The 16,210-nt window shown below is 44.3% G+C and overlaps 1 protein-coding gene across 2 annotated transcripts; it reads right to left on the bottom strand.

Annotated features, from left to right (window-relative positions):
• Nucleotides 1-444: 444 nt before the first annotated feature.
• PPP1R14D (protein phosphatase 1 regulatory inhibitor subunit 14D) lies at nt 445-15,121 on the bottom strand. Of its 2 annotated transcripts, none has more exons than XM_063118864.1 (4): nt 14,737-15,121; nt 10,623-10,721; nt 4,576-4,608; nt 445-750 (listed from the first exon to the last, which is right to left on the bottom strand). In XM_063118864.1, the coding sequence occupies exons 1-4, from the start codon at nt 14,974-14,976 to the stop codon at nt 682-684; spliced, it is 441 nt and encodes a 146-aa protein (XP_062974934.1). In that variant the 5' UTR covers nt 14,977-15,121; the 3' UTR covers nt 445-681. The 2 variants fall into 2 exon arrangements, with proteins under 2 accessions (XP_062974934.1, XP_062974935.1); XM_063118865.1 differs by having other exon boundaries at nt 10,623-10,715.
• Nucleotides 15,122-16,210: the final 1,089 nt, after the last annotated feature.

Raw genomic sequence — 16,210 nt, 5'->3', positions numbered from 1 at the left:
TTGGCAGTGAGCCATGTCCTAAAAAAGTGATAGGCAGACTTCTGGCTTGCTGGATCTACTATGTTTTTTCACTAGAACCCTGAAGACTACCTCTAACCAGAGCCAAGTGCATAATCATGGTTTAGGGGGTGGACACATCCTTAAAATGAGCACATACTCTGAGCACATACTCAACCAAGTAATTTATTTTCAGTACCAGTCCCTTCAAACCAAACCCACTTCTAGCTTTCCCTTAATCTATCCTATCCTCAATTGAATTTCAATTCATCCCATAATCTGTCTATAGATCCTGATCTCCCTTGTGCCCACCATTGAGGCTTCTGCTGTCATATCTAGTTGACATACTGAGACACACGATCTATCTTTATATCTTGTGTCTATTTAGCCCGCAGCAGTTCTCCAGAGCTTCAGGAAGAGATTTTCACCAGTACGGGTGAAAACTGGACATGTCAAGGTGGAACTGAATCTGGGACCTTTCACAAGCCAAGCATCTGATCTACCCCTATGCTATGGCTTCTCTCCCGCCATTGCCTGCAGATAGAAATCCAGGGAAAAGATGAGGGCGGGTGCTTTGAACTACACTGGACACCACATTGGGCAAAGCTGGAATTCCATGGTCCATTTCTCCTGGGAGCTGTTTCAGGACAATGTGTTTTGTGTCATCTGCCGTGGTGTTGTGCGTCATTTCTTTTGAGGGCTGCCAATTTTCCTCAGACCTCTCAATCGATCAAGCAGCTCTGTAACGAAGTCCTGAATCAAAATCCATTTAAAAAGAGGTTTTCATTCAAGCAGCAAATTGTACAAACAGCTGTGCTTTGTTTCTTCAACGTGCCACCCTCTTCCACCCCACCAACTGGACAAGAGCTGGATCTCACAGCCTCCTATCGCACTCTCATTGCAGGGGCTTAGATGCTGCTCAGGCATAAATAGAAGGCAATCCAAGCCAAAGTGGGTTAGATTAGGGCTTTCCGTTACAATGGAGCTACTATACATTCAGTAGTTGTATCAAAAAGGTGCACGGGTACAGCTTTTTTCTTTTCTTTTCACCCATACACCATCATGAGAGATGATACAAAAACAGAAGAAGAGTCATATTAGATCAGACCAAAGACCCATCTGGTCCAGCATTCTGTTCACACAGTGTCCAACCAGATGCCCCAGTGGGAAGCCCACAAGCAGGACATGAGTGCAACAGCACCCTCCTGCCCATGTTCCCCAGCAACTGATGTACGTGGGCATACCGCTTCTGATACTGGAGGTAGCTTATAGCCATTAGGACTAGTACCCATTGACAGCCCCATCCTCCATGAATTTGTCCAATCCCCTTTTAAAGCCATCCAAAGTGGTAGCCGTCACTACACCTACTATTGCCAAATTGTTGACATCACGAGAGATGACATAGAACTATCATAGATGCAGGAGAGCTGCCCTCTACTGCCACTGGTCATCCTAGTCACCATGGTGACACTAATCTGAAGCAGCCTTTTCCAACTTGTTTCCCTTCAAATGTGTTGCGAATTATAGCTCTCAGCATGCCCCAACCAACACAGCTGGTTGGGGCATGCTGCGAGTTATAGTCCAACACATCTGGAGGGCACCATGTTGGGGAAGGTTGGACTACAGCAATCCTCATTAAAAAAAATGCCACCGAGATGCTCTCCCTCGAATCCTGTTTCACTCTATTAGACCACTGTAAAGGGATATGTGTGTGTGTGTGTGTATGTGTGTGTATGATAGACTGACAATAGAATAATTTCAATATATATTTAGAGGTAAACATTTCGGCTTCTGCCCTCATCAGTAACTGTGATATTTGTGTGTGTGTGTGAATATCTAGATTAAACTCAAGGCTAGCTGTTTCCCAGGAGGCATCCTTCTTCCATTGTTTTGCTTTCTGTGCCCAGGAACTGCCTGATATGCTATTTGTGAAAATTATGTCTGAAATTTAGGGTGACCAGATGCACCGGGAAACCCCGGAGACCTCTGGAAAAATGGAGGTCTCGAGGGCAACCAGGACCAGCCCCCAATTCACTGGGGAAAAGGGCTGGAAGATGCGTTCCTGGACTTCTGGAAACGCGTCCTCCAGCCCTCCCTCAGCACTGATCTAGCGCAGGAGAAGGCTAGATCGGTGCTGAGGGCAGGGGCTGGAGGACACATTCCCAGACTTCTGGGAACACGTCCTCCAGTCCGCCCCCCCAGGGCCGACCTATTTTTACATTTGTTTTTATTGTTCTTCAACTAAACTGTGTCACAAATCCTGGGTAATTTGTCAAAGAAACTCTTTTTTAAAAGGGTTTGAGCATCTTCCCTGAGGGATGTTAGCACAGCAGTACTATGATCAAACAATCAGCAAGCACACCAAAGAACTGTTTCCTGGGCAGTGGGACTAAAAGCCCTATCACAGCTAGGTCAAAACACGTGGCTCCTGTCCCTTCTCTGTCGTAGCTCTGACGTTGCTTCATGAAAACAGGAAGTAATTAGGCCCATTCAGTCTGGTAGGAGAAAGCAGCAACCAGACTTTTTCTGTGGGTGGGTGGGGCGGAATATGCACGAGAGGCAGACAATGTCATGTGAGCAATCTGTGAGTGCCCAATAATGAGCATGCAGTAAAACGCTCATCGGATGGAACTTTTTATCTAGACTTCCCTTCAAGTGTTTGCTGCGATAGCTAACGTTCTACATGGTTGCATCCTTGGCAACTGGATCAGGGGAGGAATTGCATGTGCAGCAGTCACCATTTGTACATATTTATATTATCCTTCATCCAGCCTGGGATAAATATGTGGAAGTCTGCTTCCATGTGAATATGTCCCTAGCTATATTGGGCCGTAGACTTTGTGCATTAACACCTGTAAAACATTTAGAGCTCACAGTTATAGGTGGGTCTCTTCTACGCAGCCAAACATAACTGCTATGTTATTGCTCACATGTAAATCATTCACCAGCCTATTTGTTGTATCATCACCTTTGCACATCTTTTACAAGGTTTGGTCAAGTAACCATGGAGACAAATGGTGATGAGTCAAGAAGATCAACTGCCATCTGAAAGACTGTAGGAAAACACAATCTGGTTGTGAAGAGGGGGAATTTTGCCTCTTCCAAGTGTAGCGCTCAGTGCAGCTGGGGATCGTGTTCAATAGATAATCTGCTTGGTTTGCCTTCCAAATGTAATTACAGTTTCAGATATTTCTTCTGATTCTGGGATTATATAGTTCATGAAAAATGCACCATGTGGTCAATTCCCTGTATACTGCATTGCACATACACAGCCCATGTGCAGTTGTCCACATGAGGGAGGGTTGCTGATGGGTAAGGGAAAGTTGATGGTAGGGACTCCGTATATGAAGCAACACTTGTGGAAGGAAGTGGAAGGATGTTCTAGGGCAACTGGATAGGGCGAGGGTGACCATATGAAAAGGAGGACAGGGCTCCTGTATCTTTAACTGTTTCACAGAAATGGGAATTTCATCAGGTGTCATTTGTATGCCTGCAGCACCTGGTGAAATTCCCTCTTCATCACAACAGTTAAAGCTGCAGGAGCCCTGCCCTCTTTTGTATCTGGTCACTCCTGCAGTTTTAACTGTTGCGATGAGGAGGGAATTTCACCATGTATACAAATGACACCTCCCTTTTCTTTCCAACTGTTAAATATACAGGGACCCTGTCCTCCTTTTTATATGGTCATCCTATTAGGCCCCTTAGACTGCAATCCTACATCCGCTTATCTGGGAGTAAGCCTCATTGAACTGAGTGAGACTTAGATCTGAGTATGTATGAATAGAATTGCACTGATGGTCACTCCCTTACAGGGTATAGAACTACTTTGAGCACAAGGACCAAAATCATTTTTGGGGAAACTCTCAGGGGCCTTATTCCAATGGTGGGTGAAACCGAAAGAGGCCGGGCCAAAACACCAAAAATACCAGCATCTTTTAGCTTAAAGTTCTTACTGCCAGTAACAAAGCCATGAGAGACATTTCATCCATTTTGTGTGTGTGTGTGTGTGTGTGTGTGTGTGTGTGTGTGTGAGAGAGAGAGAGAGAGAGAGAGAGAGAGAGAGAGAGAGAGACTGACTGACTGACTGTGTGTGTGAAAAGGCCAGGAAACCACCAAAGGATTGGCGCTGGGCAAAGGGGTCATGACCATCTGGGGAACTCTGGGGGGCCGGATTGGGACCCCATGTAAATTGGTTTTGACCCACAGGCCTGAGGTTCAACACGCCTGCAAAACTTTCATTTTGCTCATCCAGGTTCATTGTCATTTCCGAATGTAGCTTTGTGCTCTTTAAATATATAGTACTCATGTTTATCTTTTATTTATTTATTTATTTATTTATTTGGATTATCCAAATGTTTTGGCTGAGCCAGAGACCATTTGGATACAAGAATGTATACTTGCATGTGTTTAAAAATGGTGCGAAATGAAAGTATGTGCACCCTGGCTCCCACTAAACATAACAGGTTTCAAAACATCTGTTGTATAGAACAAGCCCTTTAGCCTTCTGTTTTTATTGGAGCTATAACAGCCGTGTAAAACAGTGTGATAATAAACAGTGATTCGACAAACTCTGCTCACCTCTGTAGGTCTGGAACACTCATGAAGAATTTCCTACAAGAGAAAGCAAAGCATTTATGCGCACACATGTAATGCCACATTTCCCCTCTTGTTCGGTGATGCTGCCTGTTGTAGTACAGGGATGCGCCGCTATCGTGTACAATGTAAATAGGTTTCTAGGTATAGCAAACAGCTGTTTGGGCTTCCTACGAAATCAATGTAGTCAAGCTCAAAACAGCTGCTACTGTACTGTTTCCCTAGAATTAGCATCCACCTAGCTCACAGTTGGCGCGAACTGAATGTTTAGAGCCATAGTAGTAGGAGCCGCAGGCTTTAATTATAGTGCTAAGGCGAGACCTGATAGAGGTGTACAACATTATGCATGGTGTGGAGAATGTGGATAGGGAAACATTTTTCTCCCTCTCTCAAAATACTAGAACCCGAGGTCATCCCATGAAGCTGATTGGTGGGAGATTCGGGACAAATAAGAGGAAGGACTTCTTCACACAGCGCAGGGTTAAATTATGGAACTCACTACCACAAGATGTAGGCATGGGCACCCATTTGGATGGCTTTAAAAGGGGGTTGGATAAATTCCTGGAGGTGAAGGCTATTAATGGCTACTAGCCCTGCTGGTGGTGTGCTGTCTCCAGTATCTGAGGCAGTAAGCCTGTGTGCACCAGTTTCTGGGGGACATGGGTAGGAGGGTGCTGTTGCACCATGTCCTGCTTTGTTGGTCCCTGGCTGACATTTGGTTGGCCACTGTGTGAACAAAGTGCTGGACTAGACGGACCCTTGGTCTGATCCAGCAGGGCTCTTCTTATGTTCTTATGCTATACAGTGTCCATGGAGCTTACTCCCAGGTAAGTGTGCCTAGGGTTGTAGCCTTAGGGTACAATCCTATACGCACCCTTACCTGGGAATAAGCCCTACGGAACTCAAGTAAGACAATTCTGATTTGCCATGTGTTGCATCACACTGTTAATCAGTTTAATATAGGGGTAGGCAACTTCTTGCCCTTCAGATGTTTTGGATTACAGTTCCCATAATTCCTGATCCTTGGCCATGCTGGCTGGGGCTTACTGAAGTTCTAGTCCAAAACATCTGGAGGGATTAGTTTACCTACTCCTGATTTAATAGGTGGTTTACAGTGTAATCCTATACATGTCTACCGAGAAGTAACTTTTGTAGACTACAAGGGGACTCAATTCCAGGTAAGAAAATTTTAATAGGTAAACTGCCCTCATTTATTTATTGTTCAGGCTACTTTGGTTCTGGTGTGTTAATGTAATAGGGAATGAGTAGTAGTATTAATCTCATAATGAGTAGGAGTTTTTATTTATTCAAGTTTGAGTTATCTTATATTTCCTTAAATATCTCAAAGGAGCAACACCACTATTGACATTTTTATTTGATTTATTTATTTATTTATTTATTATTGCAATTTATATCCTGCCTTTTTTCCTCTAAGGAAAGCAAGGCAGTGTACGTGATCCTCTTCCTTTCCGTTTCACCCTCACAACAACCCTGTGAGGTAGGTCGGGCTGAGAGTCAGTGACTGGCCCAGAACCCAGTGAGCCTCATGGCTGAGTGGTGACTAGAACCCAGATCTCCCAGGTCCCAGTCCAACACTATAACCACAACATCACAGTAGCAACGCACTTTTAAATAATATGCTGCAGTGGCTTCTTTACATGGGCTATGTAGCCTACACGACAGGAGATGAACTGAGATGCATACTTTCAAGCACAAGAATTGCAAGAAGGCAAGGGCCCCAAAGCTAACACATGACATCAGGGGTCATTCTCAAAGTATGTCATGCGTCAAGGGGGAAGAAAGGGAGAAGCACATTGTGAACATTTGTGATGTAGGAGGGGGGATTTTGTTTTTCTTCAGAAACAAAACTTTAGTATGTCATTACTTGCATGCCAATGTGTACTTTTTCTTGCTTTTTCTTGAGTCCCCTCTTTTCACTTGACCTCAGTCTCAAATGCCTTTAATCTTGGCCTGCTCTTTTTCCACTTTCTGCTGTATAACTAACCCATATCTTAGTTTGGGTTTCTTACAACTCAATTCCAAATAAAGTTTGAAAACAGTAGATAAATCAAGCCATGTACTACAGACATTTTTTTAAAAAAAAGTGTGTGGAGACTTTCGTGATATGTGAAATACTTTTGTGTGTGTGTTGTGTGCATTGTGATGGGGTGGGGGGTATAAGGAAGGGTAGAGCTCTTTATTATTTCTCACATCTTTATTAATCTTATCCCTGCTATCCTCCCTTCCTTGCTTCATATTATTAATTTTTCTCTGTCCTCTGGTTCATTTCCTTCTGCTTTTAAACATGCTACAGTCTCTCCCATTCTCAAGAAACCTACTCTTGATAGGCTATCTCTGTCTAACTACCGACCTGTCTCTTTGTTGCCGTTTGTTTCAAAGATCCTGGAGCGTGTGGTCTACTCTCGTTGTCTTGATTTTCTTTCTAGTAACTCTGCTCTGGATCCTTTTCAATCTGGATTCCGTCCTTTGCATTCCACTGAAACAGCCCTTACTAAGATTACCAATGATCTTCTTACTGCCAAGTCTAAAGGCCTTTATTCCGTTCTTATCCTCCTTGATCTAACTGCAGCCTTTGACACGGTTGATCATGATCTTCTTTTAGATTCTCTTCATGACCTTGGATTTTGTGGCTCTGTCTATAACTGGTTTGCCTCCTATCTAGCGGGTCGCTCTTTCAGCGTGTTGGCTAATGGCAGCTCATCTTCTTCTTTTCCCCTTTCAGTAGGGGTTCCGCAAGGCTCGGTGCTTGGTCCGTTGTTGTTTTCTTTATACATGTTGCCCTTGGGTAATCTTATTCAATCTCATGGCCTCCAATATCATCTGTATGCCGATGATACACAATTATATCTTTCATCTCCGGATCTTTCTCCTGATTTTCACGATCGTATCTCGGCATGTCTTTCAGATATCTCAGCTTGGTTGCTTCATCGTCGTTTGAAACTTAATATGGCAAAGACTGAATTGCTTGTTTTTCCTCCTAAACCTTCTCCTCATCTCTCATTCTCTCTTACTGTCAATGATGTTACGCTTACTCCAGTCAAGGAAGCTCGTAGTCTTGGCTTTATATTTGATTCCTCGCTCTCCTTTATTCCTCATATTGAGACAGTAGCTAAATCCTGTCGTTTTTTCCTGTATAATATTGCCAGGATTCGATCATTTTTGTCTGTCTCTTCTGCCAAGACTCTTGTTCATGCATTGGTTATTTCTCGGTTGGACTACTGCAACCTTCTTCTCACTGGCTCTTCTCACATCAGTCCGTTGGTTTCTGTTCACCACTCTGCTGCTAAGATCATCTTCTTGGCTCGCCGCTCTGACCATGTAACTCCACTTCTGAAATCTCTTCATTGGCTTCCAATTCACTTCAGAATCCAATATAAACTTCTCCTGTTGACCTACAAAGCTTTTCACTGTCTAGCTCCTTCCTATCTCTCCTCTCTCATCTCACACTATTGCCTCGCTCGTGCTCTTCGCTCCTCTGATGCCATGTTTCTCGCCTGCCCAAGGGTCTCTACTTCCCTTGCTCGGCTCCGTCCATTTTCTTCTGCTGCCCCTTACGCCTGGAACGCTCTTCCAGAACATTTGAGAACTACAAGTTCAATCGCAGCTTTTAAAGCTCAACTAAAAACTTTTCTTTTTCCTAAAGCTTTTAAAACTTGATTTTGTTCTGACTTTATACTGTTAGTTTTACCCTACCCAGTGCCTGTTTACCCTACCCTGTGCCTGTTTGCATTCTCTTCCCCTCCTTATTGTTTTATTATGATTTTATTAGAATGTAAGCCTATGCGGCAGGGTCTTGCTATTTACTGTTTTACTCTGTACAGCACCATGTACATTGATGGTGCTATATAAATAATAATAATAATAATAATAATAATAATAATAATAATAATAATAGAGCTGAGAAGACCCTTGCTTCTGGTGCCTGTCAGGGGACCAGCCCTGGCATGCAGCAGGGTGAAGCGACATGCATCAGGCAGTAGCACTGGGAGGGGAAGGGACAAATTACAGCAGCAAGTAATGTTTGAATATTGCAGGAAAACCTTCAAATGTGTTGGCCCTAGTGGTGTGGGCAGGAGGCTTCAGGCAGCAAAATGCCTTGGGTCGGCAACTGGAATAGACAGCAGCACTGAGCTAGGTTGGAAATCTGTAGCCCTCAGCTGCATACAGCACTCAGCTTAATTTAAAAAACCTTCTGTAACTGATCAGTTCAGATCCCTGGCAAGAAGAATCTGTCCTTTCTCTGGGAGCCTGCTTGGTGAGGTAGGAACTGCAGAGAGAGAAAAGGAAAGAGAGGGAAAGAAGGAAGGAAAGAAAAGGTTGGTCTTGCCCAGTGCTGTCTTCAGCATCCTCTTCAGAGGGATTACCTCTGAGGAAATGTGGCCTTCTTCATGTGTTTAAAACTTTGATATACATTATGAACAGTCCCTTAAAACACACCCAAACCTGAAATGGTCTGCCTGCTTTAACCCTATGTCAAACACCAACAGTATCCCAAATCCACCCCTAGAACTATCTTGCATCCCATGTCATCCTCTGCCCAACTCATAATCCAGACAAGACGGAGGTACTGTTAGCGGGTGGTTCCTCTGTCTGGCGAGGTGATGTTTGCCCTGTCCTGGATGGGGTTGCACTCTCCCTAAAGGATCGGGTCCGTAGTTTGGGGGTGCTCTTGGATCCAGAACTGTCACTTGAGGCACAGGTGAACTCAGTGGCAAAGAGCACCTTTTATCAGCTTAGGTTGATATACCAACTACGCCCTTATCTGGACAGAGATAGCCTAGCTACAGTTATCCATGCTCTGATAACCTCTCTTTTGGATTACTGCAATGCATTATACGTGGGGCTGCCTTTGAAAACGGTCCGGAAGCTTCAACTGGTACAAAACAGGGCAGCCCGTTTACTAACAGGGACTGGCCGGCAAGATCACATTACGCCAGTCCTTTTACAACTTCATTGGCTGCCAGTCCAGGTCCGGGCCCGATTCAAAGTGCTGGTATTGACATTTAAAGCCCTAAACGGTTTGGGGCCAGGTTATCTGAAGGAACGCCTCCTCCCGTATGTACCTGCCCGGACCTTAAGATCATCTACAGGGGGCCTTCTCCGTGAGCCCCTGCCAAAGGAAGTGAGGCAGGTGGCTACTAGGAGGAGGGCTTTCTCCTCTGTGGCACCCCGGTTGTGGAATGAGCTCCCCAGAGAGGTCCGCCTGGCACCTACACTGTACTCCTTTCGTCGCCAGCTGAAGACCTTTTTATTCTCTCAGTATTTTAACACTTAATTTTAACTTAAATTTTACTGTTCTAACTCTGTATTTTAATCTTATATCAATTTTGCTGCGTGGTTTTATCCTGGTTGTGCTTTTTATACTGTATTTTGTATTTGTGCTTTTAACCTGTTGGTTGTTTTATTATGGTTTTAATTTTTGTGAACCGCCCAGAGAGCTTCGGCTATTGGGCAGTATTAAAATGTAATAAATAAATAAATAAATGAATAATACAGTGCCAATTATTTCAACTGTGGTGGGTCCAAGTTTCAAGCACAGGACCTAAAATGGGACAGATGTGATGGCTTTAAAAGAGGAGTAGATTCCTGCAGAATAAGGCTATCAATGGCTACTAATCCTGGTGGCTAAGTTAAGTATACAGTAAGACTCTGTATACCACTTGCTGGGGAACACAAGTGTGGGGGGGGTGCTGTTGCACATATTATTATTATTATTATTATTATTATTATTATTATTATTATTTGGGCTTCCCACTGGGGCATCTGATTGGCCACTGTGTGAACTGAATGCTGGACTAGATGGACCCTTGGTCTGATCCACCATGGCTTTCCTTATGTCCTTATATTTTTGTCTCATCCAGACAAGCTGTTGCAAACACGTTCAACAACTCTCAGGATGTGGTGTGGTGTGGAGCAAAAATGCTGGTGTCGTGCTTACTTGCATTGTCTGAAAAGGCACTTTGCTCCCACAAATAAATTTCAATAGACAGTCAAATGGGCCTCTGTCCAACCTGTAGTTTTGATTTCTGCTCCTCATTAGAGATGTCAAGAAGATCCTCAATGTCAATTTCTGGCTCTGAGGCTGCTGTTGCTTCCGTCTCCTCCTGCAACTAGAGCATAATCATCAGGGGCTGCCTTCTTCCTTTAGTGATGGGCCCCTGAGCTATTATTTTTAGAAGATTAAGCAGGCATGATGGGCCATCCCAGTTCTATTCAAGGACCACCAGCCCAGACTTCTCCAGCTCTGTATGATTACGTGCCTGGTTGAGGCAAGCTGTCTGGTCCCCAGCTCTCCAGCACTTTGTTTATTCAGGCAGATCCATGCATGTGACGTCCCCAGGTAGGATCTCTCTTTAGCTACCTGGCTGGCTTCCCACCCTTAGTTTGGTGAGACCCTCCCTCCCTGCCTCCTGCCAATCTAAAGTCATCTGCCGCACTCCAAACATCCCAGAGGCCCAAGAAGGGGCAAACAAGATGCGATTTTAAGCACGTTTTTTTAATTATGGCTTTTGATCAGCCACATCTTTTTGTTCACAAATAGCAGGGACCCCCAATCCAGATCTGTGCAGGGGGAGGTAAGCTTAAACCATCCCCCAAATGTTCTATTTCACCCAATTCACATGTTGTGAATCGTCCAGAGAGCCTCAGCTATCCGGTGGTATAGAAATGTAATAATATAATATAATGCATTATTATTATTATTATTATTATTATTATTATTATTATTATTATTATTATACTTGGACTTATGGCATCTAAGTAACTATTAAATGTGACATTGCATAAAGGAGAGCTATCCAGGTAGGGCAATTCTGTTTCATACAAGTGTATGTGTGCCTTCTGGATCTTGCATTTCCTCCTCCCTCTCTCTTATTCATTTCTCCTCAGCTGGCAATCCTTATATATGCATAAACAGAATTAGGCTCTACAAATACCACAGTTGCCTTTCCCCCCTTTGCATCAGCCCCAAAAGCGATACACACATACAATTAAAAATATGTCCCTATGAAGGAAGGTTACATCAACTGGGATTGTTTAGCTTGGAAAAAAGGAAGCTAAGGGGAGACATGATGGAGGTGTACAAAGTATGTATGGTATGGAGAAAGCAGATAGGGAGACATTTTTCTCCCTCTCTCAAAATACTAGAACCTGGGGTCATCCCATGAAGCTGATTGGTGTGAGATCCAGGACAAATAAAAGGAAGTACTTCTTCACACAGAGCATATGGAACTCACTACCACAAGATATAGTGATGGCCACCAATTTTGATGGCTTTAAAAGGGGGTTGGATAAATTCCTGGAGGAGAAGGCTATCAATGGCTACTAGCCCTGATGGTGGTGTGCTATCTCTAGTATTCGAGGCAGTAAGCCTGTGTGCACCAGTTGCTGGGGAACATGGGTGGGAGGGTGCTGCTGCACCATGTCCTGCTTGTTCATTTCTGGCCGATGGCTGGTTGGCCACTGTGTAAACAGAGTGATGGACTAGATGGACCCTTGGTCTGATCCAGCATGGCAGTTCTTATGTTCTTATTTCAAATCCGTGATACACAGACTGGGTGAGATTGGAGAGGCAGCATTTCTACTTATCTTCCCCACTCCTTCAAAATGTTCATCCATAGGCCTAAAGGACTGTTGAATAATACTTTGATCTTTGTAGAAGGAACACAACCTTTGGAATGTAGATGAAAGGGCTGGGCCTTTACACAGTTCCAAGACAGCAACAGGCTTGATCACACTCCTTTAAGTGACCTTAATTAATTTGTGAGGGACATCCCACAATTGGCTTAACCTTTAACGAGTTCTCTTCCTTCACCGCCTTTCCAGATCCAGTTTACTCATGCTCCACCATTTCCTCTAAGAGGAGGGACAGAGAGGATGACATGGCAGGATGTCCCTTCACAAGGAAGGACACTAGAAGGATGCCATTAATCACACCTCCACAGCAGTTCTGCCAGTCTTTCATTAGAGGCTGCTTTGTATTATCCACACGGAACTGCTGTGTATTGTAACTTTATACAGGCTTTGTTGGTATAATTACAGGTGCAGGCAGGAGGAAGATCCCACTTCCTTGGCCGCTTCACCTCATTAAGCAGCGCCTGTGCTCTGCTGTGTGGGAAATGGGTGCAGGTGTGCAGCTGACCCTGCAGTGTAGAGGACAGACCTGCGTCTGGGGCTGAGGGGGGATTGGCTATAGGTCCCTTGGGGACTCAACCTACTCAATGGGGGCCTCTCACTCAGCCTACTCCCTCGCCACACTGGCAACAATTGCTCCTGCTCTGCTTCCTCATCATTTCTGCTTGCTTACAAGGTGGCAAGCAGTCAGCGGTAGCTACCACTACTACTTCACAACATGCTGGCTGGCTGGCTTGCTGACTCCCTCTGGGCCAGAGTGAGAGAGGGATGAACAAGCAATGGCAAAGAGGAGAAGCAGGTCCAGGGGCCGCTGATGAGGCGTGGGCCCTCGGCAGGTGCCCAACCATCCTGGCCCTTGATGCTGACTCTGAATGGCCATGTGTACAGAGGAAAGCTCTTCCAGGGATTTTCTTGGTAGGCAGAAGATTGCTCAGCCATTTGTCTGCTGCAACCGGAATCCCCAAAGTAGCAGGATGTCCAGATGTCCCTGTCCCTCTCAAAATATTAAATGAGAGGCAGAGACCCAGTGATAATCTAGGACTGGGGGTGGATAAGCATTTCACTTGTTTCACATGTACATGCGCTCTCCTACAACCTAGGTAAGAATATGCTTGCCAAAGAACACATTAAAAAAAAAAACAACTACAGCTTTTGCATCCCCAGGTTAAACATTGAACCTTTCCTCATGTGGACCCATCTCCAGGACCATTTCATTGTCTTCACTGGCTCCTGGTGGGCTTCTGGGTGTACCCTTAAAAACTCTAAATGGTTTAGGTCAAAAACGTGCCACAGAAAAAGCTGGAAGAAGTTGTGGTTCACCAGCCGTTTAAAATCAGCTCAGGGCTTTGGTGAGCTTCCTGCTTTTGCTACTTACCTGGCCCTGTAAAAGCATGGGTGTGGTCAAGCCACAATACATAGCTGGTGGGCTTTATTCAGCTTTGTTACCATACTACACCAGTGGAGGCTGGTGGCTCCGATTTTGGTGGGGTTTTGAATCCATCCTGGGTTTTAGTCAGAACCGACCAGAATGCTAAAGGAGCCATCCAAAGTGCTGAAGCTATTTTGGGGTTGATTTTCAGCACCATGAACAGCTCCTTTAGAGTTCTGGCCATTTCAGGTCATATCAAATGGGCAGATGGTTATCACGCTTTAGGAAGTTAATAGTGCTACCGATTGGTACTTGCGAGACCTTGTTTAGAATATTATGTTCAGTTCTGAGTGCTGTAGCTCAAGATGTTGGAAAGGATGAAGAGGAGAAAAGATCTAGAAAGCAAGTGTGGATTCAATTGTTAAAGTTCTGAATTTGGAAATGGGAAATGTTGGTTCAAGACCAGGCTCAGCCATTGGGTGATTATGGGCAACTATCTTTCAGCTACAATATTAAAATGCCCTAATGGGAGTTGTAGTCAAACACACCCGAAGGGGAACACTGTTCTAAATAAACAAAATATATCCTATCAGCTCAGGCTGACAGAACCAGCAATTTCAGAAGATATCCTGATTTAGGGAATTCTCCAAATATTTCCAGTGATCTCAGATAGAAAACAGGGAACAACCATGCATCCTTTTAATCGAAGACAGGAAAGCAAGCAGTGGCCTTAAATTACAGGAGGTAGATTTAAATGAAAGATTAGGAAATATTTTTTCTGAGAGCAAAAGCAGCTCCCCAGTTAAACAAACAACTTAAGAAGGTTGTGATGCCTCCTGCTTGGAAATTTCCAAGGGAAAGGTGGACGGGTGTCTGCAAGGAATGCTTTAGATATCGGATGCTTTTGCCTCAGGGAAAAAGGCTACTCCCCGTCCTAATCACACACAGTAATCTCATGCAGAGTGAGATAATTCAAGCAAGTTAATAAGTGGAACAATGAGCTACATTCCCTGATTCCATTCCATTCCATTAAAGGAAGCCACATATTGTGCTCCAGTCATGGTGTAGGTAAGATTCTTTGGGCCTATGTGTAAAACCTGCATTCAGTCTAGGAGTTTACTCACCTGGTATTGATACAGCTTCTGCAACTGGCCATCAATCCACTCCTCCAGATCTAGCCACCTCTGCAGATCTTTTCGGTTATACTTGATAGTCAGTTTGGCCAACTTTCTATGAGGTGGTTCTTCTGCTTTCCGTGGGGTGTTAAAAGTGACCCGGGAAAGGCTATCTGACCCCTGGGCTATGCCCACTAATCTTTCCACCTCCTCTGTAGATTCTGCTGACAGTGATCTCTCTTCCAACATCTTTCTTCTCCTGCCACCCCTGCCTCTTTTTTTCAAAAAATTGCCATTAATTCTTTTTCAGATAGCAGGACAAGCTGCCTGTGCTGCCTCAGAGCAACTCAGTAGATGAAGAGAGAGAAAGAAAAGTAGCAGGAGGAGCAATCAATCAGCTGGTATAGGAAAAAGCTTCTTTGGTTTCAAGGTTACTGACACTGACAAATGCAATGTGGGAAGGAGAGTAGTTGTAATAACATCTGTTGTTAAAAGAGGCTGAGTGCATCATAGACCTGCTGGGCAAAGTCCATTAATGTTTCATGCAATCCACTTCCTGAGAAGAATGGGCTAAGTGGGGATAATTGAGAGTGAGGGGAAGGAAAGCAGCCAGTATTAAATTGCATTTTTCCTGAATATGTGTGCGCACGTACACATAAACACACACTTCTGATCTGTACATTGCATTTCTGATCTGTACATTGTGGGGAATCTACCTCCTTTTAATCTAAGCCTAATTCCTTTAAGGACATCTCTTTCTGAATATATTGCTGCTATATGTTAATATAAAAAAGCAGGGTCTAAATAAATAAACACAGGAAGAGGAAAGGGGAAAAGAGAGGGGAGAGAGGGAGAGAAACTGCTGTAATGACAGGTGTATTCAAAGCTCTACTTTGTTATGGACCAAGATCCCAAAACCCTTATCTGGACCCCTCATCCTCCAAGAAGGCTCCAGAGTTAAGAGCTCAGGAAGATGATTCAGTCACAGAAAGGCATCATAAGACTTCCACCTCCTTAGAACCTTGTTGAATCCTAGGATGGTGAAAGGTGGATAAGGCAACTAAAAGCTCCATCACACCTTGGAAAAAACGCTGGCTAACGCTGGCTACCGTCGCTTCTCCGTGGACACTGTTACTTCCTGTTTTCAAGCAGGAAGTAAACAAGGTGCACGAGGGCCATTCAGTCCCTGTTGTGAACACACTGCTTCTCCCACACACAACAGGAGAGAGCAGCAACTTCGGTTTAAAAAATATTTTGGTGTTTTTCTTGTTTTTCTTGCAGAGCAAGGAAGACCAGAAGGAACGGAAGGCTTGCGAGAGGCAGACGACGTCATGTGAACTACCTCTGAGGAATCCGTGAGTGCCCAGTAACGAGTGTGCAATAAAACCCTCGTTGGATGGAGCTTTAACTGAAGGTATCCGTGATTTGCAAGGACTGCAAATCATCCTTATTTGACAATAGGGAAATCTACTTCTGCAGAGCT

Source organism: Elgaria multicarinata, chromosome 2 (assembly GCF_023053635.1).
Source record: "Elgaria multicarinata webbii isolate HBS135686 ecotype San Diego chromosome 2, rElgMul1.1.pri, whole genome shotgun sequence".
Lineage (NCBI taxonomy): Eukaryota > Metazoa > Chordata > Lepidosauria > Squamata > Anguidae > Elgaria > Elgaria multicarinata.
The sequence above is the reverse complement of the archived record's forward strand: the minus strand, read 5'-3'. Positions and strand labels throughout refer to the sequence as shown.